Source organism: Leptonychotes weddellii, chromosome 11 (genome assembly GCF_054177405.1).
Source record: "Leptonychotes weddellii isolate Sample4059 chromosome 11, ASM5417740v2, whole genome shotgun sequence".
In the NCBI taxonomy this organism is placed as follows: domain Eukaryota; kingdom Metazoa; phylum Chordata; class Mammalia; order Carnivora; family Phocidae; genus Leptonychotes; species Leptonychotes weddellii.
The window spans coordinates 94,870,785-94,897,177 of NC_138379.1; the positions used below are offsets into that span (position 1 = coordinate 94,870,785).

Here is a 26,393-nt window from a genome sequence, read left to right on the forward strand (position 1 = left end):
GGGGCTCACGGCCCCGGACGACTGTGGGGGGATGGGGCTCACGGCCCCGGACGGCGGGGGGGGGGATGGGGGCCCAAAGCTCACGGCCCCGGACGACTGTGGGGGGAACGGGGCTCACGGACCCAGACGACGAGGTTGGGGGGCACAGGGCTCACGGACCCGGACGGCGGGGTGCGGCGGGGACGGGCGCTCAGGGACCCGGCCGAGATGGAGCGGGGGTGCGGGCGCAGGACCGGGGAGCCCACCACCCCACCGCCCCACAGCCGGGGCGTACCCCCGCGCCCAGCCCGCCCCACGTCCGCGGGCTCCCAGGGGCGAGGGGCCCGCCGCCCACGCCGCCACCCCGGCCACCACCCCCGGGAAGGATACAGGTCGGCGACAGGCCGGCAGCGCCCGCGGCCCAAGCGGGGGCTGCGGGGGGCTCCGTCGCGGGCGTCCGACACCTCGGGGCCCCGTCCCGACACCGCGCTCCGGGCTCCAGGCCTCCAGGCCAGCATCCTTCACCTCAGCGCCGCCTCCCCGCCCGCCGCTGTCGCCTCCCTCATGGCAGCCCCGGCCTCCTCCTCTTCCTCCCTCCACTCCGTCCCTCAGGCCTCGCGTCACGGGCGCGGAAGGGGTGGCCACGGCAGCCCCGGTTCCCCTGCAGCAGCGATGGTGGCGGTGGCGGCTGCGGCGGCGACCTTGCCTGGCCCTGGCGGAGGGGGCGGTAGCGGCCCCGCCGACGCCGCCGCCATCTTGGCAACCGACGGACGCCGCGTCCTTGGCGACGGAAACCAGGGCGCCGGGGCGGGGCGGGGCGGGGCGACGCGCCGGGCAGCCAATAGGCGGCGTGAGGGTCCCGGCCTCCCGGGAAGCGAGTCTGCGCAGCAGCCCCGAGCTGCGTGGCGTGTGAGCGCCTGGCACGGTCTTCCGTGCGCGGTCCTGAGGGTCGTGTCCTGGGGGCGTTGAGGGATGGGAGGGTGGCCACGGGATCATTCAGGGTGGGACGGTGGGGATTGGGACCACCCAATGGAACCCCCGAATCTTGTGGGGTTCGAGCTGGAAGTGTTGGGGGCCGCAGTCCCTTTCCCCCAGCTTGATGAGGTGGAAATTTCCCTTCGCCTGCATTGTCTCACCGCCCCAGGATGCTGGCCAGTCCCTCTGCAGGCTCTTCCTCGCCCGCTCCCTGCTGAGAAGGTCTGCCTTTCAACAACTCCCGATGGTGCCTGCCCTGCTGCCCCATTCTGGCGACAGCCCTCGCCGCGTCGGGGGCCTGGAGAGAAGTCCAGATTTAATTTCAGATCTCCCGGGAGAGTATGCCCAAACACATCACCATGCTCAGATTGCTGCAGGAGGTGTGCGAACCTGAATGGATTTCTGAGCCGTTGATGTAATGGCTTTGCAAGTGAAACTTTGAAAAAAAGGCTGGAAATTTTTGTTGGAGCTCAGTAAAAAAGTACATATAGATTCCGACTGTGTTTCAGCCAGGGTTTGTGTGTGTGTGTAAAAACTCCCAGATTGGAAGCAGAATGTACAGACCAAATAAAAATCACTCACCCAGCATTGAAATGTCTCTGCCTTTGTGAATTAATTTGTTCATTTTTGGAGTTCAAATAAACTTTTCCAATTGAAACTATTTAAAACAGTTTTTGCAAAGTTGGATGCAGTGATCCAAATTGAAATGTCATCTGGTGACTGAGATTTTAAAGTGCCACAGCAAATCCAGTTTTTTTTTTTTAGAATTTTTTGTTTTAGAATTTTTTTTTTTATTTATTCATTTGAGACAGAGAGATACAGAGAGAGAGAGAGTAGGAGCAGTGGGGAGAGGTGGAGGGAGAGGGAGAAGCAGACTCACCACTGAGCAGGGAGCCGGATGCGGAGCTCCATCCCAGGACCCGGAGATCATGACCCGAGCCGAAGGCAGACGCCCAACGACTGAGCCACCCAGGCGCCCCATCCAGTTTTGATTTAACACGCAAAGCACATAAGTTTCCTTCAGGACAATGCCAAGAAGATAGAATATATAATTTTGGCAAAGAAAGGCTAAATGGACCATTAGCTATCTTGGCAAGTTTTAGATGGGCCTAGCCACAGTGTTGACCTTGATTCTGTTCCCATTGCTATCATCAAAAGTCTGTTTCTCTGGGGCCTATTTGAAAGAGAGTAAGAAAAGCAGGCTGTGCAAAGTGAGAAGATTGTAGTTGCTGTTGGGAGTATTTAGGCATGCTTAGACTTCCTCAAAATCTAACTTTTGCTATCTTATTAGTTTGGCATTTTGAAATTCCTAGGCACCTTCTTGCTTTGCATGGACTATTAGCATTAGGAAGCGTGGCTTGGTTTCTCAAGTGCCTAGAAATGCTTATTCATATTAATCATTCTTCATTCAAATGTTGCTTTGCAATGATGACCAAGAAGAAAAGAAATTTTAAGCACAGTGCTGTTACTTTTTCTAAATCACAGGATCTGTTTTTTTTAAACCTTTAAATTATTTCTTCAAAATATTAATCAGGTTTCCACCTTTATTGAAGTTGTATAGTCCCAGGTTCAAAAAAAAAGAGGCTTTAAGATTAGATATTTGGATAATAGATAATTTGAGGCAAAATTTATAACTTTTTCTCTTGACAGGAAAGTCAAGTATGATTCAAGCAACAAAAAAGAATATTACACTAAAGTCTCTGTATTTTGTCAGAAGAGACATCTGTATTAAATATAATGCTTAATTCTTTTGCACTTTAAAACCACAGTATAACATATTATATACATGTTATATAATATTTTTATTTTACAAATATTTTATATATTCTTTTAATATATATAATTCATTCTTTTATTAAGGAAATGTATATTGAGCACCTAGTATATGCCAAAGACTTTCTAGCTGCTGGGGATACAATAGTGAACAAAACTTCAAAGACCCTATGCTCATGAAGTTTGTATTTATTTTTCTTCCCCACCAGAATATATTAGGTAGTGAAAAGCACTATGAGGAAAAATGGAGTAGTGTAGGGGGGTAGAGACTGATATAGTTCTATTTTAGATATGGTGCTTAGAGAAAGCCCCTGATTAAGGGAAATTAGGGCAGAGTCTAAATGAAGAAAGGAGGTTGCCGTTCAGATAGTTGGATGAAGAATATTATAGGCAGAGGGTGCTGTAAGTACAAAAGGCTCTGAGGGCAGAACTATATTTGATGTGTTCGTAGACCAGCAAGAAGACACTGTGACTAGAGCAGGGTGAGGGAGGGAAGTGTGCTAATACACAAGATTGGAGAAATGCTTTGGGGATGTACCTCAGATTTAGCAGGGACTGATACAGTTTTCAAGAAATCGATGTAAAATCCAACCTCAAATGAAGAGGAAGCTGTTGGAGTGTTTCGAGCCAGAGCATAGTATGATCTAAGTTAACCTTTAGAAAGAATCACTCTAGCTGAGGTAGGGAAGCTTAGACTATAGTTGATAAGACTAGACACGATGAGGCTAGTTTGAATGTTGTTATAGTAGGTTAGGTGAGAGATTATGGAAGCTGGGACTAGGATGGTGGTAATTGAGGTGGTAAGAAATGTTCAGAATTTTATTTATTTTTAAAGATTTTATTTTTATTTGAGAGAGAGAAAGAGAGCATAAGTGGGGTAGGGGCAGAGGGAGAAGCAGGGCCCCCACTGAGCCAGGAGCCTATGCGGGACTCCATCCCAGGACCCTGGAATCATGGTCTGAGCCAAAGGCAGTCGCTTAACCAACCGAGCCACCCAGGTGCCCCAGAAGTGTTCAGAATTTTAAACCTTGAGCCAGTAAGAGGTATTGGTGAATGGCTGGGGCAAGTGGGTAAAATGGTTGTGTTTCAAGTGAGTGAAAAAAGAATCAAATGTGACTCTATGATTTGGGGCTGGACCAATTGGATGACAAGTATTGCCATTTACTAAAATGGGGAGGAACAGGTTGAAGGTGGAAGGAATAAGATTTGGGCTTCGGACATGATCTAAGGAGGAGATGCCTAGTAGACACCCAACTTCATTAACATACCTCATAAACTGTTAATGGTGTTCTGTTTACAAAAGAAACTAATAATAACCCCTTTATGGTTACAAAGCATGTCCACATATCTAATTTGAGTACTGTAATAACCTTGTGAGTTATGCAAAGCAGCCTGTGAGGGATAATTTCCTGAGCTTTCACTTTCTTCTTGGCTGAGGCTATTTTTTTTCCATCTTCTGCTGAAGTATTTTCTTGCTCCAGTAAGAATTTCCTGGATTTGTTTCTGGGAAAGCTATGAAAGAACAAAGAATTTTAACATCTGGCTGATTTAAAATTACTGAAGTTCTGCCATATTCATTAAGTTTTCTAAGACTTCAACCAGAAATTAAAGATAAGTGCTAATCTACTCTTAATACAGATTATAAGGGTCATCAATAATGTCAGCGATGTTAGACTGCATTATAGATCAAGTCAAATAAGAGTAATAATAGTGACCCCTAACATCTGAGTGCCTGCTTTCTCTGAGGCACTGTGCTGAGTGCTTATGTATATTAAATCATTGAATCCACAGCATAATCCTCATTCTACAGAGGAAGTAGTTAAGCTATAGTGATACTAGATAACTTTGCTCAAGATTCCAGAGCGAAGGCGGGGTGGAATCAAGATTCGAGTTGGTCTCAGAGCCAGTGCCAGCAGCCGCCTCAAGCTGCCTGCTGGAGAGGCTCGAGAGTAAGAGAAGAGTGTTTGGGTTTAATAGTGGACGGTGAGGAAGCACAGTCAGAGAATACTTAATTGTTTGAAAGTATTAATTCATTAATCAGCATTTGAGTGCCTACTGTGCCCCAGTCAGCATGATTAGCCCCAGAAACACTATGGTAGTTCTCGGGCTGGGAAAAGGGAGTGGAGAACGTAATACCTGGAACAGGAAGCAAGACTCAGGAAAGGTTTGGATCCTTCTATTTTATTTAATTTTAGTATAGTGAATATTTAGGCATGTTTATATAATGAAGAGAAGGAAGTGTGTAAGGGATTATTTGGAGACTCATTATAGACATTGATCTATCAGCTCTTAGAGAGTGGTAATTTTCAGTAATAATAGTTCCCTGACATTCAGAATTTTTGAAGTTTTAGTAACATAGATGTTACATACAAATCAGAGTCCTAGAAATTTGGCATTTATGTGATTAATATGACCATCCCTGAAAGCTAAATTCAGGGGGAAGCTTACTTTTTACTGAATTAGCTGTCCTGGATATCCACATTGATTAGATTTCTGCTTAGCGTTTTGTAAAAACAATTTTAATATAACCTTCTTTCTACTCCATCATTCATGTCTACTTCCTTACTATTTTTATGCAAACTGGTTTACAATTATTGAGGGATATTTTATCAAAGGTGTTTTTTCCAAGGTCCCCAAAAATCCAACTCATAAACATTAGGTGGGCTTATAAATTCATGCTTTATCTATTTACTTATTTATCTAGCTATTGCCTATATTCTAACAGCAGGCGTATAGCCATAAAAAAAGGTTTGTATAACTTAAAAATGACAGGATCTCTATGGGCTACCTTGTTTTTCATATGAAGGGTGTTGTTTCAAACGAGGGCATGGAAACCAGTAAGTATTGGCTTCTGTTTTTGTTGAACACCTTCCAGAAGCTTTCAACTGAAGACTCTATGCACTGCAGTTCTTTCAACAGAGAGCTGACTGATATTTGAAGAAGTTTTTCATTTCTCCAAGAAGAATATAATGTATCTTCCTCAAGCTTCACTTTTATTCTTAAATACATTTATTTTTATTTGTGGAGAAGTTATACAAGGTAACTGTGTACATCATTCTAAGGTAAGAATTTCAGCAATATTATTTTAGCTAGGAAGTATGGGTATATTGTTTTCAAGATACATATTAAAAGTTTGAAAAGATTAATTGTAGTACCCAATGTAATCATGGAAAGATTAAAGTGTTTATTTAGAATGCTGAGACTCTGCTTAAATGATATTATTTTTAAACTTAGGAAACCATAAATTGAGGATTGTCACTTAACACATTTCTAATGAAAAAAATTTTAAAGAAATTACAGGCCTAGGTTAAAAACTAGCCAGCAACTTTCGGGTTAACTTTGATAATGAAATATCTGATAGATAATAAGAAAAAATTCACTTTGCTGTTTAAAAAAATGAGTATTCTATAAGTGTTTATATTTCAAATACAGTCTTGTGAGTGGTTACCTAGGAAATTAGAAACTTTTATTTAAAACAATGTCAGTGTGACAGCTAATAAAGTATATGCAGTACTCTAAGTAGATGGGGATTTGAATCTGTACATATTCAAATATTGGTTTATAATTTTAAAATATTTTACAATGTATTTACCATGGTATCAATACAAATTCAAAGTTCTAAGGTTGAATAAAGAATAAATTTTAGGAGAGCCACACAAATATTAATAATACAATTCTCTAAAATACTAAAAATTTAAAAACTTTATTTATTTAGAGCTGAAAAAATATGGTTGTCACCTAGGTGTTTGAAAACATCAGTATGCCAATTATTACAGGAGGAGAGGGGAAAGAGCAAGAAGTTAAAAATAGGTCAATGTAACAAAATGCCAGGGTCTTTTGGGGGCAAGTATCTTTTATAATATGATTAGCTCTTTACCTTTCTCTTAATATCCAGGTCAAAGGGAGGTAAAGCTTGTTACTATTTTCTTTTAATAACATTTTATTTAAATCTATGTGACTTCTACCAAAGAATGTTTTCATATCGGAAAACAGTATTTACCAACAGAAATCAATACATTTGGAACGGCAGCTGTAGTTGGCTTTCCAAGATGACATCTGTTGTTGATTTTGCAAAATTCCGTGCTTTTTTACTACTGTCACTGATATCTTTCAAACCAATGAGTACTTGACCTTTCAAATCTGTAAATAGCTTAGTTTCTACAAAAGCAACAAGCCTTCCACACATACCTCCGCCCTCCCGCCCCCAATTCCTAATAGGTTGCTGGCAGAAAGCCCATTTGGCATAGAAGTGTAGATATCTCAGGGAACCTTCCTAGTCCTGGTCAAGGAACTTCAGACTGCCAGATAGATGCTTGGAGGAGGGAAGGCTGGGCGCTGGATCAGACACCGAATGGGCCAAAGTTCAAGGTCAAGGCCACGGAGCCATGTAATGGAAAGTAGACCCTAAATATATCCCTTAGGAATTGGAGAAGAAGAAGGCAGAGCAAAAATATTGAATTAACATATACTTTTTATTCTTACCTAAAACTTACCCATAAGGTTTACTTGTGGAAGTTTAACTAACCAGTTCATTGTTTTTTTTTTCTTTCTAATGATCATCCTTGTGTACGTCCTGAAATTTCATCTTTTCCATGCACTCTTCTTATTTATTATGTATTATGTATAGAACATACTTCATATATTGTTTTCTTATTTCTATTTTTTAATGTAAAGGATTCTCCAGCAGTTAATGTTGTAGAAGACGTATCTAATGCAAAAGATGAGAGTAAAAGTAATGATACTGTTTATAAGGAAGACTGTGAGGAGTCATGTGATGGTAAAATTAAAATTACACGAGAAGAAAAACATTTTATGTGTAGTAAGTATTAAAAATGACCACAATTATAAGGGTGTATGATTTATTATTTCTAGGGTATACACAGAAGGAAATAGGCCTTAGCTTTGTTTGGGTCATTTTTTAAAAATTTAAATTCAATTAGCATCATTAGTTTCAGATGTAGTGTTCAATAATTCATCAGTTGCAAGTAACACCCAGTGCTCATCACATCACATGCCCTCCTTGATGTGTTTGGGTCATTTTATATGTATCTTGATCATCCTAGGCCAGAAGTTTTCTGTGTTTGGCACATGGTAGGTGCTTAGTAAATATTTGGTGAGTGAATGAATGAATCCTTCTTATACACAGCCCTGTGGCATCTGCTGCCCACAGAGGGCAGAGGGCTCTGAGAGCTGTATTTTATCAATCCACCAACGGCTATTTTTGATCTTCCCTCTGAGCCACTAGAAATTGCACCTTAGTTTTGAGGGGGGAGTCCATTAATACTGAATAGCTGCCACAACAAGTGTAATACAAATTCATAACCAATTTATGTAGCAAAGCATAAAAACAAATGTTTAAGTCTTGATTTTTGTTTAAAACTATTCAGTAACAGTGCGGGAATTTTCATGGTCTATTACATGCACATGGTGGGCAAGATAAAGAAGGGGGATCGGAGAGGGAGGGGGTGATGCTCTAGTCTAGCTCTTACAGGGTGGACATCCCAGGACAAATTATGTGCTTAATTCTATGTGCAACATGAGCACCTCTGGTTTCTCAAGCTGGTGAGTGCCCCGTGGGTACTGTCCCTTAAGACAGACGTCTAAATCCAGGAAGAATCTAACAGAAAGCGAGAGACTGAAAGTGAAAAAGAGGGATGAAGCTGGGTGGGGTCGGTTTTCAGACATCAAGGATTATTAATGTGATTCTGCCGTGAGAGTGAAAATTAGAAATAATCTTTTGAAGAATACTGTGTGCAATACTATGTAGATGCTTTCGTTATAAAGGACATCATCACTATAACTGGTCTGGGAAATACAACATAGTGTATGATTAGTTCCTGATTTTGAGGGTTGTGTCGTAGAGAATGTCTCGGGCATAAGAAGTACAGACTGAAACATCCAGGGACACCACGGAAGCCTGCTCTCCGACGATTTGGGTTATCTGTATTGCTCTGGCAACCCTTCTAAGAATACAATTGCTTTAAAATAAAAAAAAACTTTTTCAAAGAAAAACATGTAGTAAAAGTTCAATCAGAAACCAACCAACCGAAACTTTGACTAAGACTTATTGTGTATATATGTGTGTTTGCTATTTGCTTATATAAAAATATACAGCAGTAATAGAACAAACTAAGAGAAACATTTATTTTGAAAATTAACTTGCATGATATGGATTATTGCCTTTTACTTCCTTATGTGGTAAGAATTGAGGACTTCTGGACCTCCTGCTTTTGTATCTCTCATCTTATGAAGTCAGAATTAATATTCCGAATGTTGTGTCTCTGTTACATGAGATTAAATTATTTGGGGGTCATCTAAACTGTTGGAAAGCATAGTTTCATTAAGAAGTGTTAAGACAGTTATTTTCTTGGTTAAACAAAAATTATACTAACTGGAGTATTTAGATAGATTGAGATATTATTGTGTCTACATATTTATCCAAAATCATGTAAAATTCATGATTTTTCACTCTATTTTCTCTAACAATCTAATACTTAGCCAACACTTTTTATTACGATTTAAGGAAATTTGCAAAATTCTATTGTTTCCTACACCCGAAGTACCAAAAAGCTGCTAAGAAATATGATGGACGAGCAACAAACTTCCTTGGATTATTTATCCAATCAGGTATGGATCTGTTCTCTGGCGTTGTTACTGCTCATATTCATCGATATGGTTGGAGGTACGGCTATTTCATTTTGCAGTGCAGTCACGTCCAGGCGTGTGTTTAGGGCCTGCTCTGTTAGGGGCATCATAGCAAGCCTCAGGCGGACACAAAGCTGCTTGGAGCTGGTGCTGGGGAGGTGGTGGGTGTATGGGGACAACTGCCTGAAAGACGCAGGCCCTAAGTGGCGCCCACCGGGAGCCCCACAGTGTGCGAGGGGGAGCTGGAAGGGGCAGGTTGGGGGCCTGCAAGGCTGCTCGCTGCCCAGGGGGCAGGTGGGAGCCACACCTGCAGGGAGTCTGTGCTGCTCCTTTGCAGCCTTGCTGTAGGGGTGAGGGGCGCAGTGCGGGGGTGGGGGGCAGTGGGCATTATTATATACTGCAGAGCTGGGTTTGTAAGAAGCTCGGGGATGCCAGCTATAGAATTCAGGGGAAGGGGTTTTGTTCGAATATAAAGTGCTTAAAGGTGCGCCTGTGTGTTCAGGTTAACGAGCTCATGAACCGGGTTCTCCTTCTGACCACAGAAGTTTTCAGAAAGCACCTGGATCCTTTTCCCCACAGGCCGGTTCAGTCACATGGTGAGAACTTTGCTATTTCGGACTTTTCGTACTTGTCTTTAATTGCTCCAGATTTTCCCGGACAACTTGGTGCCTTTAGGGGTTTTGTTTATAAAATAGAGCTTGCTATTATCTAATGGACTGGAGGAGTCCTACCTGCCCCTGGGCAGACTTCAACCCGGACAAATGTGCTTTCCTAAGTCGGGAAGGTTTTCGAGCATCTGAAGGCCATGCTGTACCAAATGTACATCCTGAATTTGTTGGAAACCGCACAGTTTTATGTATGTCGTTTCTGGGCTGACCTACATTTTATTCGTGATTAATCTTCAGTTAGAAGAAAAGAAGGTTTCAGAGTTCTTTCCACCTGTGGAGTACTTTTGATATGTTCCAAATATTTCAAATTGGAACATAAAATTTGAAAAGAAAAACTTAAGACAGAAATAAAGTGGAATTTAGAGCTTTTTGTATAAAAATACAGTGTAGTAATTCCCAGAGGCCTGGGTTTCTAAGGAAAATACCGTATCATATCTTACAAATGTGAATGAATACCAAAGAGTTCCAAGTAAATAAATATGATTGAGGGCCTAGGGTATGATCTTTCTTCCTTACGAAGGGAAGGAAATAAACAATTACTGAGAATCTCCTAAGTGTCAGGTTTAAGACAGGCACTTGCGTATGTTATTTTATTTTATATTATTTTATTGTACCTTGTGTAGTTAGGAACATGGGCGCTGAGGCCGGACCGCTGGCCTTCCACTAACTCATGCAATTTCCTTCTCGGCTGACTGATGATGCACTTACCTCCTACAGTTGTTGCAAGGATTATATGACCAAGTGCGCGAAAAGCTCTTCAAATAGTGCCTGATGCACAGTAAGACAATATAAGGCTTTGCTGTGATGATGATCATCATCAGAGGAGGAATATGCAGCCCAGAAAAATCTAAAGAATGTGTGCACATTTATTTGGATGGTGATAGCGAAGCGTGTATTCCAACCCAGATCGGTCCTTTATTGTGAACTCTTATCATATCTACTTGCGTCCAAGGTTCTAGAAGAATGTCTCTTAGCAATTCAGAACAAAGGCAACAAACCCGTTATCTTCTGGAGAAAAAGGGGGAAACAAATAATCTTTAATAGATAATTTTTTTGTAGACATTTTCTGCATATGTGTGCTTTATATAACGCCTCACTATGTAATCACCAGAATAACACTATAAAGTAGACAGCATTGTTACAACGATAGAAGAAGAACAGTGGTTGAGTAACCTAGCTAAGGGTTCTCAGCCGCTAAGGAGTAGGGCTAGGACTCTAATAGGCTTCTGGTTCTGGAGTCAAAGGCTTGCATGTGTTTGTTTCTCTGGGTAATTAACAATGTAAGGGTTGCATTTATTTTATTACATTTATAAAAGATAACACAAAGTGTCTTAGAATAAAATGTAATATCCATATCCAAATAATATGCTTACAATCCCCTGGGAAGTGGGATGCTTTGGAGAAGGTGATTACAGGATGCTACAGTTCTAACTATTGGCCGCAGAGCAGGCTCTGGCCTCAAGCATAATTTCTTTTTGGTGAAGAAAGTGATTTTCCCGTCCTCTCCCTTTGGCTCTTGTAACGGTGCTTCCCGACTAGAGTCTCTGAAGTTTCCAGTAGTCAAGGATGTGTCACCTGTCGTTAATCTACTTACTCATTTGGGTTTCTCCTTCCCATTCATATAGATTTCCTTTACACATTATGCCCCCCAAATAAGCCTAGATTCAGGAAAGAGCATTATTTATTGGGTGAGAGAATGCATAATTATAAAATATATTACATAAATGTGGATCCCAAATGGAACATTTAAGCAGTATGGAGTACTAATCACTAACAGTGATGTTATTAGTAAAGGTTTATTGCAACATGAATTCCTTAATCCCATTTCTTGCGAGTATCTTCTCCTGATTTCTAAAATAGAGATCATTTTTCATTTCTAAGAAGTTAAAATCATCATATTGTTAATGGAAATTGTAATTTCAGAGAGCACTGTCAGATCTCTACAGTAAAATGATTAAGGCTTAAATGTGCACTTGAAAATATCCTAACTAACTGGTTTTACTTTTCTAGGGTTAGATTGTACTGATATTAAAGACACCATTGGCTCTGTTACCAGAACTCCGAGTGGTTTATATATAATCTACCCGGAAGGATCTAGTTACCCGTTTGAGGTAAAGCTTTCCCTTATCATATGAAACAGGACAAGCAGCCAATCTACTTAATTAATATTAAAAATTCAATTGTTTTAATATTTTTTTCTTGAAATTTTTAATATAAATGGGTAGAAGTTCCAGTTTCAAAATTTTGGTTTCCTGAAATTCTTTGCCCAAACCACGAACCTGTAAAACAGCTGGAGAGTCTTTCACTTTTCCATTTGAGGTTTCATGTTTATACTCTTTGAAGTAAATACATTTGGTGTAAGAGCTTATATTATCTTTACAGTAGGCAGAAATATGCATGTACATGCTTGCTTTAATTATCTTGTGGATATTAGAAAGTAGTGGGGTGCTCTGCCTTGGAACTTGCTAAAGAAACTTTGATTTCCCTTCCCATACATGAAGGTGACAGATGGTTTCATGTGATTACATAAGAAATTAATAATTACAAAAACCCTTTCACTAAAGTGTGAGACAGATTGAGAAAACCTTTTTTAAAATTAAAACCATTTTTAAATTGAGTAAGATAAATTACCCTCATGTCTATCTTTAGTAGTCCTATGCTATGATTTCTGGAAGAAATTTCTATCAGAAATTACTGTTATTGACAGGATATATATAATGTCATATTATTAACCTAGAATATTACATATACAATAACATATAAATTATTTATATATAATTTTTGCTGTTCACTCTTTTGTGCGTAAGAAAGTTTATGATGTCATTATCACATCTTATTGATAATCTCATTACACAATAACATAATTTTTCTGAGTAGAAAGTACCAGTTTCTCATCCTGAAGTTATTAAATTTATTTATTTCTAACATTATTTTCTCATCTATTGACAAGATGTCAAAAAATTGGGGTTTAGATGGGAAGTAATTTTAAAATTACCTAACTTGCTTCACCTACAGATTCAAAAATGAGCCTGAACATACGAGGAGAGGGAAGCCTTCTGATTTTGTCAAGAGTGGGATGCATAATTACCTTCTCAAGCCATGGGGAGGTGTTTATTACCTAACTTCCTCCAGGCTGCCTTTCTCCGTGTGCAGGGAGTTTCGGATGGGGACGCTTGCTTGGATTTTCTCCCCATGTCGGTTCCCTGGGTCCCTCCAGCTGTCCTCTTAGGGGCATTCAGAGCTGCAGCTAGGGACACGGGCTGAGGTGGGGCACAGATCACACCGTTCTGTCTGCAGAGCCCAGTCTGAACACAGGCCTTTCAGGCTTTTGGAGAAAAGAGTAATTGAAGACAGGTACACGGGCATATTTAATGAACACTTTAAAAAATCAGTGTTTTCATTCAAAGGAAAAGTGAATTTGCAGATACCTCATGCTGCTACATCAGATTGGAGCACTACCACTCAACTGAAAAATATCCATGGAGTTGAGGAATTCGAGGATAGAACACTTACGTATGTAAACGGATTACTGACACAGGGAGCTGTCATTAGCTTAGCTGCAGGTTTGTCTTAAAACAAACAGCATTATTTCTAGAGATTTACATTTGAATATATGAATAGCATACAACAGCGTTGAAACTCCGTGGAACTGTCTTAGCTTTCTCTGGGCTTCAGGGTGAAGCATGAGCTTTATGTCAACGAATGAAAATGATAGTATATGATTTTTATCTTTTCTGGGTCTGTCTTAGGTAATGTGTGACATGGATTACCGAGGAGGTGGATGGACCGTGATACAGAAGAGGGTTGATGGGGTCATTGATTTCCAAAGGCTGTGGTGTGATTATCTGGACGGATTTGGCGACCTTTTAGGTCAAATCTTATTTCTCCTCTTTTTTTCTTCTTTTTGGCATGACACCTATGGACTGTTTCTCTGTAGGTCACATCACAAGCAAAAACAGCAAATCCTCTCTCAAATTACTTTCTCTTCATTTGTGTTACTTAGAACGAGTGGGTCTTGGGTTGGGATCTGGAAATCCTTATCTTTAGATACGTGTTGAAATGGGGTTGAGTGAAAGTTCTAACCTGGGTAATTATTAAGCATTTACTGTGTACCCAGCAGAATTCTGGAGGATGCTCAACAACTATTTGTAGAATGAAACACTGAATGGGAGGGCAGGGTTGTCACGAACCTTGAAACGCTTGGCGTGTGTGGTATGTCTCTGCGAATGGAGAACTGAGGTGCACAGCGGTACAAATTCAAATCACGTGACCTGGGAGTAGTATTTTATAAAAATTTGTGAAATCTGTTCACATAATACCCGCATGACAGCATGACCTTTGCCAGCAAATAGGAATGCCAGTATTTCTGACCACTGCAGAATTTGAACTTTGTTGGAAGTTTTGCAGGCGATTTTGATCATTTTCATGCTGTTATTTTAAGTTACTGTTGTTTTAATTTAAAAGCTTTAACATCCCGTGATAACATCGTCCAAGGATTTAGTAAGCAGGGGTGTTAGTTCTCTTGCTACAATCCCGCCTGCACGCTAATGATTTTAGAAAGCACGGGACATGTAATGAAGTGTTAGGAAGGCGGCTGGACAGATGCCATGTCATGGAGCACGGTTAATATAGTGTATTTTCCCAGCATTACCTCTAATTTTCTGGCAAGTGCTATCTCCTGATTTCAGCAGTCATAGATCTACAGGCTCGGAATTGTCATCCTTCTCCCTTGATGCTTATTTCTACGGGGAAATTATCTGAGTTTTGAGACAGAGGTCTTCAGGCAGGTATATGTCATGTGAACAGACTGTACTTGGTATAGTTTAAAAAATAAACTTGGGATTAAGGAAAATATATTGTTAATTCAAATTAGGGGCTGGGGAGAGGGGCAAGATGGCGAAGACACTTATAATGGAGTGTCACAGACTGGAGACACCAAGTGGACCCCCTTCCTTCCTGCCTTTTCTTCGGGGTAATTTCCACTCCCGCGTGGGCGTGCAGTTAGAATGCCCCCGTCAGCCCTGAGGGGAACGTGGTGCCCTAGCTAGAGTTTCAACCACGTGAATGCTGTCACTCTGTCCCCCAACTCTCCAACTCTCGGAAGTTTGTTCCCACTAGCCCCGTCCTTCCCTCAGTCATCTCAGGGTTCAGCTGGGGGCATGTATGTTAGAGCAGAGGCCGTGCCAAGGTGGGCGGGGGGAGGCCCGAAGCCGCAGTAGAACATGCAAAGAGCATGCAGTCCCAACACTGTTTCCTAATTCATCCCGGAATTCATTTTCATTCATCACATGACATGACATGTTTATTTGTAGGTAGCTGACACACTGCATTCTAACGAAGAAATGCTTGTTCACAGGGCATCATTCTGAAAGACAAAAAAAATAATTTCAACTGAGCATTTTCAGGAAATGTTTCTTTAGGAGCTGCTGATTTGGAGGTTAAAACTCTTCACGTTTATGAGCACACATCATTTTGTTACCTGCCATTATATTTCAACAGCTTCTTTGTTGACATACCTTGAGGTAAATCTTGAAATTTTAGTTAGTCGTCAAATGAATTTTTGAATTTATTTTGGTGAGAGTAAAAATGAAACAGTCTAGTTGCCCCAGTCTGGTGACATGGAAGGGGGAAGATTACATGTGTGTGTGGGTGTGTGTGTGCATACGTACATAAACATGCTTATATACATATACACGTGTATGTATGCATGTACACACACATACATACACAAATACGTATGTATCCATACACAAACAATACATATGTATATATTTTGTAAATTAGGCAAACACTGATAATTTGAGTGAGGGCTATCTAGTCTCTCAAATAATTTATGTGAGCCATTTCACCAAACACTCAATAATAAAGGGTTATTCTAAGTTGTATTAAAATATGTTAAAAAACTTTTCTTTTTAACAGGTGAATTTTGGCTAGGACTAAAAAAGATTTTTTATATAGTAAATCAGAAAAATACCAGTTTTATGCTGTATATTGCATTGGAATCTGAAGATGGCACATTTGCTTATGCATCATATGATAACTTTTGGCTAGAAGATGAAACAAGATTTTTTAAGATGCACTTAGGACGGTATTCAGGAAATGCTGGTAAGTTTTTTATTCCCCAAATTATGCAGGATATTTAAATATAGCTGACTCAATATTAGGTGAAGATAAAGCAATGCGTTTCTCTTGCTCTAGGACACATAACTGAGAACAAATAGATTAGCAATGAGAACACTGAGTTTTGAAGCCCTGCTATGATCATTGAACAATCTCATGATTTTGAAGAGCTTATATTCTTTAAAACTACTTTCCATGTGTAATTGCAATTGACTCTTTAGAAGGAGAGTCTATGGGGCAGGCTGGGAAGGAACTGCTGACATTCTCATGTTATGAGAGGTTGGCATTTAGAAATTGTAGAATGTTAGAGCTGATCTCTGTTCTCACTTTCCAGCTGAAGGAACCTAAGATTAAGGGACTTGCCCACAAGTCCCAGCTCACCACACATGAGCCAGGGCAAGGAGCCAGGTTGATAGAACAGCTAGTTAAGTAGGTATTTTTTTTCACTATACCTTGATTCATCTACTCATTTCCAAGTAAGTGTAATTTTTAAGAAATTCAAAATACATCATGTTAAATTTATAATTTGATGCTGAAAAATCTTAAATTTGAGTTAATACCAAATTCAACTCTCCTGTTGTTGCTCATCATGGCACTTGTTTGTTGTGTATATTTACGAGTGAGATATGTTCCCAGTTCTTTAACTGAGTACAATATAGAGGGAGGATAAAGAAAGCCAAAAACTTGGAATACTGAATACTGACAGAGCTTTGGGCATTTAAGAGAGGGAGAGAAGGATCCCAGCTGATTGCAACTAGAAACTCTTCACGGAAGGGTAGTTTCTAACAAGGAGTTAATGTTAGGTTTAACGTGGAAGGTTTTTTGAAAGTATGTACTCTACTGCAGAGCCAGACTCAGTCGGTTTGGGCCCAGCTACTTATATCCAACGATGGAGATGTCAGCATCCTTATAGTTGAGAACCACTAATCTGTACTTGGAGGAAGGGACAGGCTTCTGGCCAATGAACGCTGGCAAAGAGAACAGCTTGAGCCAAGACACAGCGGGAGGAAAATGGCTGAGCATGAAGAGGTGTCGGGTATGCTTGGAGTCCCTGATGCCCGAGGGGGTTTAGCCTTGGGATATTAGGTGAAGGTCTGAAATTCCAATCTTGATGTATAGGGAAAATTTTAAAGAGTTACAATATGTGATTTTTAATGCTGCATCTATAAAAGTGGAAAGAACTATCTCAATATGGAACATATTATGTTAGGAAATGTTTGTGTGGGTTTCTCTCTTGGAGTAGGATCTAGGGGATACGATTTATAATGGTGCAAGTGTTTTCACCACAGAGCCCTCAGACTCTGCCCTCAGAAAATACTCTGCATTTTCCCAGTAAGGTTAAGTAACTTTCAACAGATGATCACATAATACAATCAAGATAAAGAAAAGCTGTCAGTAGAACATAAAGATAGAAACATAGATAAAACCAGGGGGTTAAGTGTGATCAGGTGCATGGTAGAGGTGAGCTGCAAATTTGATTTTGACCTCAGAGCAAAAATAGAAATATGAAATTTGAACTTTTGAACAACACAGTTGTTCCATGAGGACAAATATTCTTGATTCTAAAACTTGAGACAGCTTTATTTGGGTTCTCAGAGAAAACAGTGCCGTGTTCTAAGTACACTCTCACAGGAAACATGGCAGTGAGTTTTACTGGGCTAGGTCTTAAAAATAGACTTATGCATTATATTATATTATAGTATTATTTTTTAAGAATTTTATTTGTAAGTCATCTCTACACCCAACGTGGGACTTGAAGCTACAACTCCGAGATCAAGAGTCGCACGCTCCACCGACTGAGCCAGCCAGACACCCCCTATGCACTATATTTTAAGAGTTATTTATTAAATATAACCCAGGGAGGAGCCCATATAACATATAACCGTTCTGGTGGTTGGTCTTTGTCCAGAGAAACTATCTGTGGAGGAATCATATGATTTAGGCAATGTTCCTTAAGTGTTGTCTCTCATCCGAACTTCTGTGTGGGTGCTGACAATTATCTTCTCCCTGCAAATCCCTGCAATGTGGGCATTTTGTTTCCTGTGAAGTGTAGGGTAAGAGGCTTTAATAACAAGCAGAGCTGGGGTATAGGATGGGCCACTACCACTTGGGAAATTCTCCAGGCTCCTCAAAGACCCAAACATTCGGAACATAATGAAACAAATGTGGGCTTTGGATTCCTCAAAGATTTCGCATAACTTCAAGTCAGTGTTTCAAACAGATTAGCAAAGTTTTTTTTTTTTTTTTAGAGATGTATTTATTTATTTTAGAGAGACTGAGAGAGAGAGTGTGCGCGTGCGTGTGTGTGGGGGGGGGTGGGAGGTGGGGAGGGGCAGAGAGAGAATCTCCAGCAGACTCCCCACTGAGTGCGGAGCCCAATGCAGGGCTCGATCTCATGACCCTGAGATCAGGACCTGAGTGAAACCAAGAGTCAGATGCTCAACGGACTGCACCAGCCAGCGCCCCAGATTAGCGAAGTTTACCTGTAGGTGTGATCTCATGTAAGGGACTAATTAGAACCTTCTGTTTATACAGTTTTAGTAAAACAGGGCATGGCTTCTGCCCCTGCTACTTACTTACATGGGCTCCTCGGCCAAGATGCTCACTCTGAGGTTTTGGTGACTATCAGGGATACCACACATGAACATCAGCCATTTAAAAATGGTTTTCCTTCAACTCCTCTCCATGTGTTGTGTGGGGAGCCATGAAGAAAAGGCGCACCTCGGTAGTGTAGCTGATGGCATGCTGGAAGCAACTGGGTTTTTATACCAACTTCGTGACTCCTAAATAAAACCCAACAACTTGTGCATTTACAGATGGAAGCATCTGAAAGGTGGCAGCAGGGGCACCTGGGTGGCTCAGTTGGTTGAGCGTCTGCCTTGGGCTCAGGTCATGATCCCAGGGTCCTGGGATCGAGCCCCGCATCGGGCTCCCTGCTCGGCGGGAAGCCTGCTTCTCCCTCCCCCACTCCCCCTGCTTGTGTTCCCTCTCTTGCTGTGTCTCTCTCTGTCAAATAAATAAAAATAAATCTTTAAAAAAAAAAATGAAAGGTGGCAGCAACCTTTCCAGCCAAGCGATGGAGAATGGTAGTGGCATGAACACTTATTCTGTACTCTGTATTATTATTACATAGAAATTCTTCTTTTCCCTAAATTACCAAGTACCATATTACCTTCCCCAAAGTATGACAGGTTTGTACAGCATCATTTTTGGCCTAAATTATCTGATTCTGTCTACACAGCCAAACTTCCATTTGGATTGTAATTTTACATCAAATATCCACTTAACGATGCCTATCATGCTGAGGAATTCATTTCCAGGTTCTGCTATATTGCAATCTGGAGGAGAGATTTTAATACGATATCTAGTAGAAAATAACCGAAACCTTAGCTCTAGATGTGAAGCTTTATAACAACAGTTTTGGTAAAGGTCAATTAAATTTACAAAAAGTGCCTTTAAATGTACCCATGTAAAAAAAATCTGTTTTACCCAGGTGATGCTTTCCGGGGCTTCAGGAAAGAAGAAAACCAAAACGAAATGCCTTTCAGCACATCGGATGTGGATAATGATGGGTGTCGCCCCGCATGCCTAGTCCAGGGTCAGTCCGTGAAAAGCTGTAGTCACCTGAGTAACAACACCGGCTGGTGGTTCAGCCAGTGTGGTCTAGCGAACCTAAATGGCATTCATCACTTTCCCGGAAAATTGCTTGCAACTGGAATCCAGTGGGGCACATGGACCAAAAACAACGCACCTGTCAGGATTAAATCTGTTTCAATGAAGATTAGAAGAATTTACAATCCATATTTTAAGTAATCTCCTTTTAAATTGTAGTGTGCGTTCCACAGTTATTTTTGATAATATAGAAGGGATTTTACATGGTTTCCCCTTTTACTGTTTCAAACAATTTAGCCAAAATTTAACTATAGATGACATCTAGGTGTTAGGGGTTTAATTAGAAATCTTTACTTTTGTAGAGTTTTATAAAACATGGCTCAATGTATGCTTTTACTACTAAGCACATTAACAATATGTAATAAAATTTGTTTTAAGTAAATTGCACGTTGTTTTCCTGGAGTCTGTTGTCCTTTCAAAGAACTGTCCCTTCTCTTCAAAGAACATGTATTATAGTAGATAGTTAGGAAAATTGAAGGGAACATTATATTTATTTCCATATTCATTAGAAATGGTCAACTCCATAATATACAGATAATTTCTATTGAAGACCATTACAAGGAATAACTGTGCAGAGTAATATACACATGGTTTAAATACTTTACTATTTCCAGGTGATTCCATAATATTTTACAGGTAATAAGAGTTTGCTGCACAAAGAAAGTCCTTTTTCCCACATTTTATTGTGTTTAGTAATTTTATTCTTGTTTGTAATAAATGTACTGTACATTTATGTCCTTTTATCCTATATTAAGCCAGTGAGAATGGTAGGGACTTCTTTAAGTGAAGAACAACAGAGAAAGAGCCATTACTCAGCGGTCTAGAGGCAGCTCTTGGAACAAGCCTGTCCCCTCCACTTTTTCCACTAAGTTGGAAAGAGTTGGAACGGCAAGTATTCCTTGGGAAAAGAGCAGGGAACATCCTGAGCCAAGGGTCAGTCATTGATCAAAAAGATGAGGGATTATACTAAGTGAAATAAGTCAAGCAGAGAAAGTCAATTATCATATGGTTTCACTTATTTGTGGAACATAAGGAATAGCATGGAGGGCATTAGGAGAAGAAAGGGAAAAATGAAGGGGGGCGGGAATTGGAGGGAGAGATGAACCATGAGAGACTATGGATTCTGAGAAACAAACTGACGGTTCTAGAGGGGAGGGGGGTGGGGGGATGGGTTAGCCTGGTGATGGGTATTAAGGAGGGCACGTTCTGCATGGAGCACTGGGTGTTATACGCAAACAATGAATCATGGAACACTACATCAGAAACTGATGATGTAATGTATGGTGATTAACATAACATAATAATAAAAACATAACATAAAAAAAAAAAAAGACGAGGGAGACAAAAATCAGTATCGAACTGAAAAGTACGTTGTCCAGAGTTAGGGTGATACACTGAGGTAGGAAGAAGACTGAGTTAGAAATACATGCGAGGATGTAGATCAAGGGGAGACATCAGCCCAGGTAGGCTGAGCTTGATCAGCACAGAGAATCTGATTTGAGCTCAGGGATGGGCAAAAATGGCAGGGTCACCACGCAAGATCGCTTTCGCTTTGATCGCCTCTCAAAGCTGTGAACAGATCACACCCAGGATCTGCACAGGGTCAGGTCGCACGTGGGGGAACATGGTTCCCCGTGGCCCCCACGCATTTCATGGAGGCACTGTTGAGGGCCTGGGTCTTGGCAGTGGAGGAAGACGTCTACCGGGTCGGAGGAACACAGAACGGCTAAGGGGCAACAGCCCCCAGGAAGCCTTGTGAGAAGCTGCAAAGTATCAAGAGGCCTCAGGCCCCATTGCGAAGGAGAAGGCATATTTTGGTTAATAATCCTGAGCTCAGGGCTCCCAGAAATGAGGCGACCTGAGCCTTGGGAGAAGCTAAGCGATCAGGACAACTGTTCCTTCTTTGCTATCTACTATCCCGACAGCCCACACGCATTCCCAGCAGTGGGTAGAGAAGGCCGTGCTACAGCCCGTGGTCTGCACAGCATCATCGCAGATCATCCTTGCAGGGTCTGAGGGCCGCCCCTGAGAAAGGGTCCCCTGTGAACACGCACACACTGAAACAAATTCAGTAAATACAAATAAAAATTCCTCCATCAACTTACACCTTCCTTATTAGTAAACGCTGAAACAGTGCCTGGTTAGAAATCAAAAGAAAAATATGCAGACCCAGAGGCTTCTCTCTACAGCAGCATATGTATTAATTATAAATAGGAAAAGCTTAGCAGGCATGATAACTTCGAGAACTATGGGACTTAGAAGCAGGCTAGAGACAAGCTGAAATCTGTTTAAGCATAATTACAAAACATCACCGATGCATCTAATACATTCATTCTCTGTGTTTCCTGTGAAAGTGCAAGTTAAGAAGTCAAACGCTTCATTTCTGATGCTTGAGAATTTGGTGCATTCCCGGCTGGGAGTAAGACCTGAGGCACTGCATTTTCCAGGATTGCCCAAGCCCTTCATACTTCAGAGCTCGGCTCCTGAAACCAAGACAAATGGTATAATGAGAACTTTGATTTTTTTTTTTGTAAGTCACACAAATTTCTGAGAAACATCTGAAAACGTACTTAATTTACATCTTTAACAATACTGCAATTTCACACTTGGATGGAAGTTTTGTTACCAAATACATTTGTTGGGGGGTAAAATTCCATAAATGTCTCAAAATAAAACTCCTAAAACTGGCCAGATATTCAAGCAGTAAACAGACTTAGTATCATGAGAAGTATGAGAAGTGAGAAGTATGAGAAGTATGAAAGCAGCTGATAATCTGAAAATTAAGGAATTTATTCAGCGTTCTACCATCTGGACACAGGACCTGAATTAAACTTCCATTTTAAATGAGTATGCGTATAACAGACGTGGATTTCTCATACTGCAACCGTCTCAGCTCCAATGTGCTCATCCAGTCAGCGCCCTGCCAGGCGTCCGTGAGCCCGGGGTGTCCATGCGTGCCTGGCGCGGGGCGCAGACGTCTGCACCAGCCACCATAGGACACCTCGGGCTGCCCGGCGTCCCCGTGGATGCTCGGCTGGAGGCGCCTTGCAGAGCTTCAGAGGAAGACATTGGGCGGAAAAATGATCTATGTCTGCCCTCCACAACAGTGAGGAAGAATTAAGTCAGCTCTGTTTATTGTGTGTGTGTTAAAGTCCTTCTCTGCTTTTCTGTCCACCCAGGTGGCCTGCAGCCATCCTGTGGGGACCGGGACTGATCCCAGAGCCTCTTCCTTGGAGAGTCTGGATCACCGTTCCTCAGCTCCCGCCCCTTCTCCTAGGATACAGGGGGTCCTGAAGGAAAAGTCAACTGGATCCCCTCCCATCCAAACACTAGCGAACAAAAACAGAAGTTAGGAGAACCTGTGTCCTCCCCTGAGCTGCCTGCTTTCAGAGAGAGAGAGCCAGCGGTATTTTAAAGAACAGTGACTCTGTGGCTCAATCGGAGTTTTCAGGGGCTGGGAGGATCCCCGAGAAGGAGGCCCTGCGCTTGGGCTCTTGCAGGCCCCGGGAGTCCATCCCAGCACCAAAGCACGTGGGAAGGACAGGCTACGGGGCCAGGATGCTGTCTGGACGCACGGGCCTCTGAGTCATAGGGTGCCAGGTGGTGGGGTGGAGGACAAGGCCGTGAGAGGACAGGGCAAGATCGAGCCAGGACTGTCAGAATCCTCGAGGGCGGTGGCAAGCCTGGCTGTGTGCCGGTGACGTTTTGGGTGGACAGGATAACAGTCAGGTGGTCATGATGGAGTGAACGAGTGGTTAAATAGCAGCCAGAGGGGTGGGTCTGTAGTAGATTCAGGGAGCAGAGCCTTCCCCAGACATGTCCATAGGATGGGCTCAGGAAAAGCAGAAGGGGGCATCTGAGGCTCACTCCAAAGCGGTGAGGATCCGACGTTTGTGCCCTGATACTCGATCCCTGGTGGAGCCTGGAGAAATTTGAACACCTCTGCTGGAGACCAGATTATACATGAGGAAAGCTCTGTTGGGCTAGAGGACCGGACTGTGAATTGTGGAGGCAGGGATTCTGGGGGATCTTGTCTTCCTAAACTGGATGTCCTGGTACATTATTTTGGGAAATTTCCACCCCAAATGTTTCTCTACCCAGACACGGTTGGAGGATTCTGTCCTAAATTTGCTGACGTGCCTTGGAAGGTCGTGAGGGTCTCTGACTTAGACCCACAGTCTTTGAGATAGATGATGTGTATGGGGGAGGGGGTACTTAGAAGTAGACTCTTAGATTCAGAGCTTGGTGGACTGATCCTCACTTCCCGCTCAACGAGAGAGTTCTTTTTCTTTCACAAATATGACTTCTGCACCCCTGTCCATAGAATGACCAATTGTGGTGGTTTGAACTGGGAGACCCGGTTGAGTTTCCGGGTGCAGGAGGGGCAACTTCCTTTCTTTTCTTTTTTCTTTTTTTGTATTTATTTATGTATTTTAGAAAGAGAGCAAGCATGGGGAGCAGGGAGAGGGGAGGGAGAGAGAGAATCTCAGGCAGACTCCCGACTGAGCACGGAGCCCCACGCGGGGCTTGATCTCACAACCCTGAGATCATGACCTGAGCCGAAACCAAGCTTAACCACCAGCACCGCCAGGCACCCCGGGCAATTACTCCTCCTGAACAACTGCTGGGTACGTTGACACTGTCCCAGGGATGGGGGACTGCCCCTGCTTACATTTGTTAACAGAATTTGGGGGCCTCACTGAAATAGAATTCTGAGGCTGCCTCCTCTTTAACTTTTACAAAAAACAGTTTGCGGTAGGGGATGCGTTATCGGGACAAGGACTGCGTCGTTTGGTTGTGTGACTGGGACACTTAGCAGGCCTCCCTGACATCTTTAAAAGTCAAGACAAAGGAAGTAGTGCAGAAGGAGAAAGAGTCCAAGCCAGCATTGGGAGCGCAAGCCGCTTCCTCATGTAGCTCCCAGTGTCCTCGTTATTTGTACAAGGTGCACTTTGTCTCCAGACTGAACTGCCAAGAGCTGCATGTGATGCATCTCTGCTCTGGGAGCAGTACTTCCAAGTTTCCATCAGGGGCTTTCATGTCCCTCGCGGTCACGTAGCCACACCAGGCTGTCCAACCAGTTACACCAGGCTTAAGCCGTCGATAAACAGACTGGTCCTGCCTGACACCAGCAGACTCCAAACTTCACACAGCACATCATAAATCACTGGCTCACTGCCCTCCTCTTGGCTAAGTGTCCGCGCCAGAATCCCAGGCGCGGAGACAAGCGCGGAGTCATCCTGGAACCACCCTATACAATCTACCCTCTGACACTAGGTCGTGTCTTTTAAAGTATATATTGCATGTTATTCTTTTCCCTGGAACTTTGGCTATTTATAGAACAGGGGGAGAAAACATTTCCCAAAGTAATAACTGTTTCCCAATGATTATTGTTTTAAATAGGTATTGTTGTACACACATTTCAGTTTACCAAATTTCCAGCGCAAGAATCCCATAATTACATACAAGCTTAACAATGTTTTTACCTCCTTCTGCCACTGAATATGTTTTGGGGAGAGGGGATTGCTTTTTTTTTTTTTTTTAAAGAACTGAGATATAATTTATAAACCATAAAAGCCACCCTTTAAAAGTGCGCAGTTGGGTGATTTTTAGTACATTCACAAGATGTTATAAACATTACCACCATATAATTCCAGAAAATTTTTATTACCCCAAAAAGAAATCCCATACTCATTAGCAGTCGCTCCCCATTTGCCTCCCCCACCTCCTAGCCCCTGTAAGTACAAATTTACTTTCTGTGCCTATGGAACTATTCAGAACATTTCATATGGATGCACTCACATCATATGTGGTTCTGGGGAACCACCAGGCCATAAAATCATGATAATTCTCTGTGAATGTGCTTTGCAGGAGCTCTAACCCCATTCTACCCTCTCCAGTGTATTCCAGGCTGCTGATTTTTACTGTGATTGCAATTATTGGTTTTCAAAACTATGACTGATCTGAGGAGAAGAAGTAGGAATAGATCAAATTATAAAATCACAAAGCTCACTGTTCTTACTAAGATTGAGCCATTTTTCTTGAATAAATTATCTCTAGATTGTTGCAAGCCTTTGGTTAATTTCTAAAGTTCTACAACAGTTGATTTTGACCATTTCCCTTTGGTGTTCTCCTTGCTTTTATAGATTTTTGGAGGATTATAGAAAGGGATAATTTTGGAGATTATTTGTAGGAATCAGGTTCAAATGGAAGAACATTTTATAGATATTTTTAACTAAATCTCCTGGTACATTTCATTGTTGATATTGGTATTATCATAAACTGTGTTAAAAATCAACTTAACTGGGGTGCCGGTTGGGCGTCTGCCTTCGCCTCGGGTCGTGATCCCAGGGTCCTGGGATCGAACCCTGCCCTGAGTTGGACTCCTTGCTCGGTGGGGAGACTGCCTTTCCCTCTCCCTTTGCTCCTGCTTGTGTGTGCTCTCTCTCTCTGTGTCAAATAAACAAATTTTAAAAAATCTTTAAAAAATCAACTTAATCTTACTAATTATACTTGATAGTGGTTACGTTATGAGTTAAAAAAGTAAAATCATTAGAAAAT

At 41.9% G+C, this 26,393-nt stretch overlaps 2 protein-coding genes and 2 long non-coding RNA genes across 7 annotated transcripts in view; 2 read left to right on the forward strand and 2 right to left on the reverse strand.

The window, feature by feature from the left end:
• CEP126 (centrosomal protein 126) overlaps window positions 1-753 on the reverse strand; it is an 89,471-nt gene extending 88,718 nt beyond the window's left edge. For all 3 annotated transcript variants that reach the window (XR_014138980.1, XR_014138981.1, XM_081799602.1), the window contains exon 1: window positions 370-753. Coding sequence is in view for 1 of the 3 variants with exons in the window: in XM_081799602.1 (XP_081655728.1) it covers window positions 370-497 (128 nt within the window). In the remaining 2 variants the exon portion in view is untranslated. The remainder of the gene's footprint in view (window positions 1-369) is intronic.
• LOC145716353 (uncharacterized) overlaps window positions 1-26,393 on the forward strand; it is a 438,007-nt gene that overhangs the window by 374,812 nt on the left and 36,802 nt on the right. The gene's annotated exons all lie outside the window — the stretch shown is intronic.
• On the forward strand, window positions 4,701-20,214 carry ANGPTL5 (angiopoietin like 5). 2 transcript variants are annotated; one of them, XM_031020860.2, is made up of 9 exons: window positions 4,701-4,891; window positions 5,603-5,789; window positions 7,402-7,546; window positions 9,251-9,354; window positions 9,875-9,968; window positions 12,051-12,151; window positions 13,790-13,910; window positions 15,960-16,145; window positions 19,654-20,214. In XM_031020860.2, the coding sequence occupies exons 2-9, from the start codon at window positions 5,697-5,699 to the stop codon at window positions 19,971-19,973; spliced, it is 1,164 nt and encodes a 387-aa protein (XP_030876720.2). In that variant the 5' UTR covers window positions 4,701-4,891; window positions 5,603-5,696; the 3' UTR covers window positions 19,974-20,214. The 2 variants fall into 2 exon arrangements, with proteins under 2 accessions (XP_030876720.2, XP_081655733.1); XM_081799607.1 differs by lacking the exon at window positions 4,701-4,891 and having other exon boundaries at window positions 5,577-5,789.
• Window positions 22,072-26,393, reverse strand: part of LOC145716357 (uncharacterized) — a 129,073-nt gene continuing 124,751 nt past the window's right edge. Inside the window, exon 3 of the long non-coding RNA XR_014138989.1 lies at window positions 22,072-22,315. This is a non-coding gene — a long non-coding RNA (uncharacterized LOC145716357). The remainder of the gene's footprint in view (window positions 22,316-26,393) is intronic.

What these genes read in the sequence shown, in the direction of transcription:
- ANGPTL5 (XM_031020860.2), top strand. Translation starts at nt 5,697, where the DNA reads ATGTATCTTCCTCAAGCTTCACTTTTATTCTTAAATACATTTATTTTT. An exon ending in CGGATTTGGCGACCTTTTAG is followed by an intron (nt 13,911 to 15,959) that starts GTCAAATCTTAT and finishes TCTTTTTAACAG; the next exon opens with GTGAATTTTGGCTAGGACTA. An exon ending in ACGGTATTCAGGAAATGCTG is followed by an intron (nt 16,146 to 19,653) that starts GTAAGTTTTTTA and finishes TGTTTTACCCAG; the next exon opens with GTGATGCTTTCCGGGGCTTC.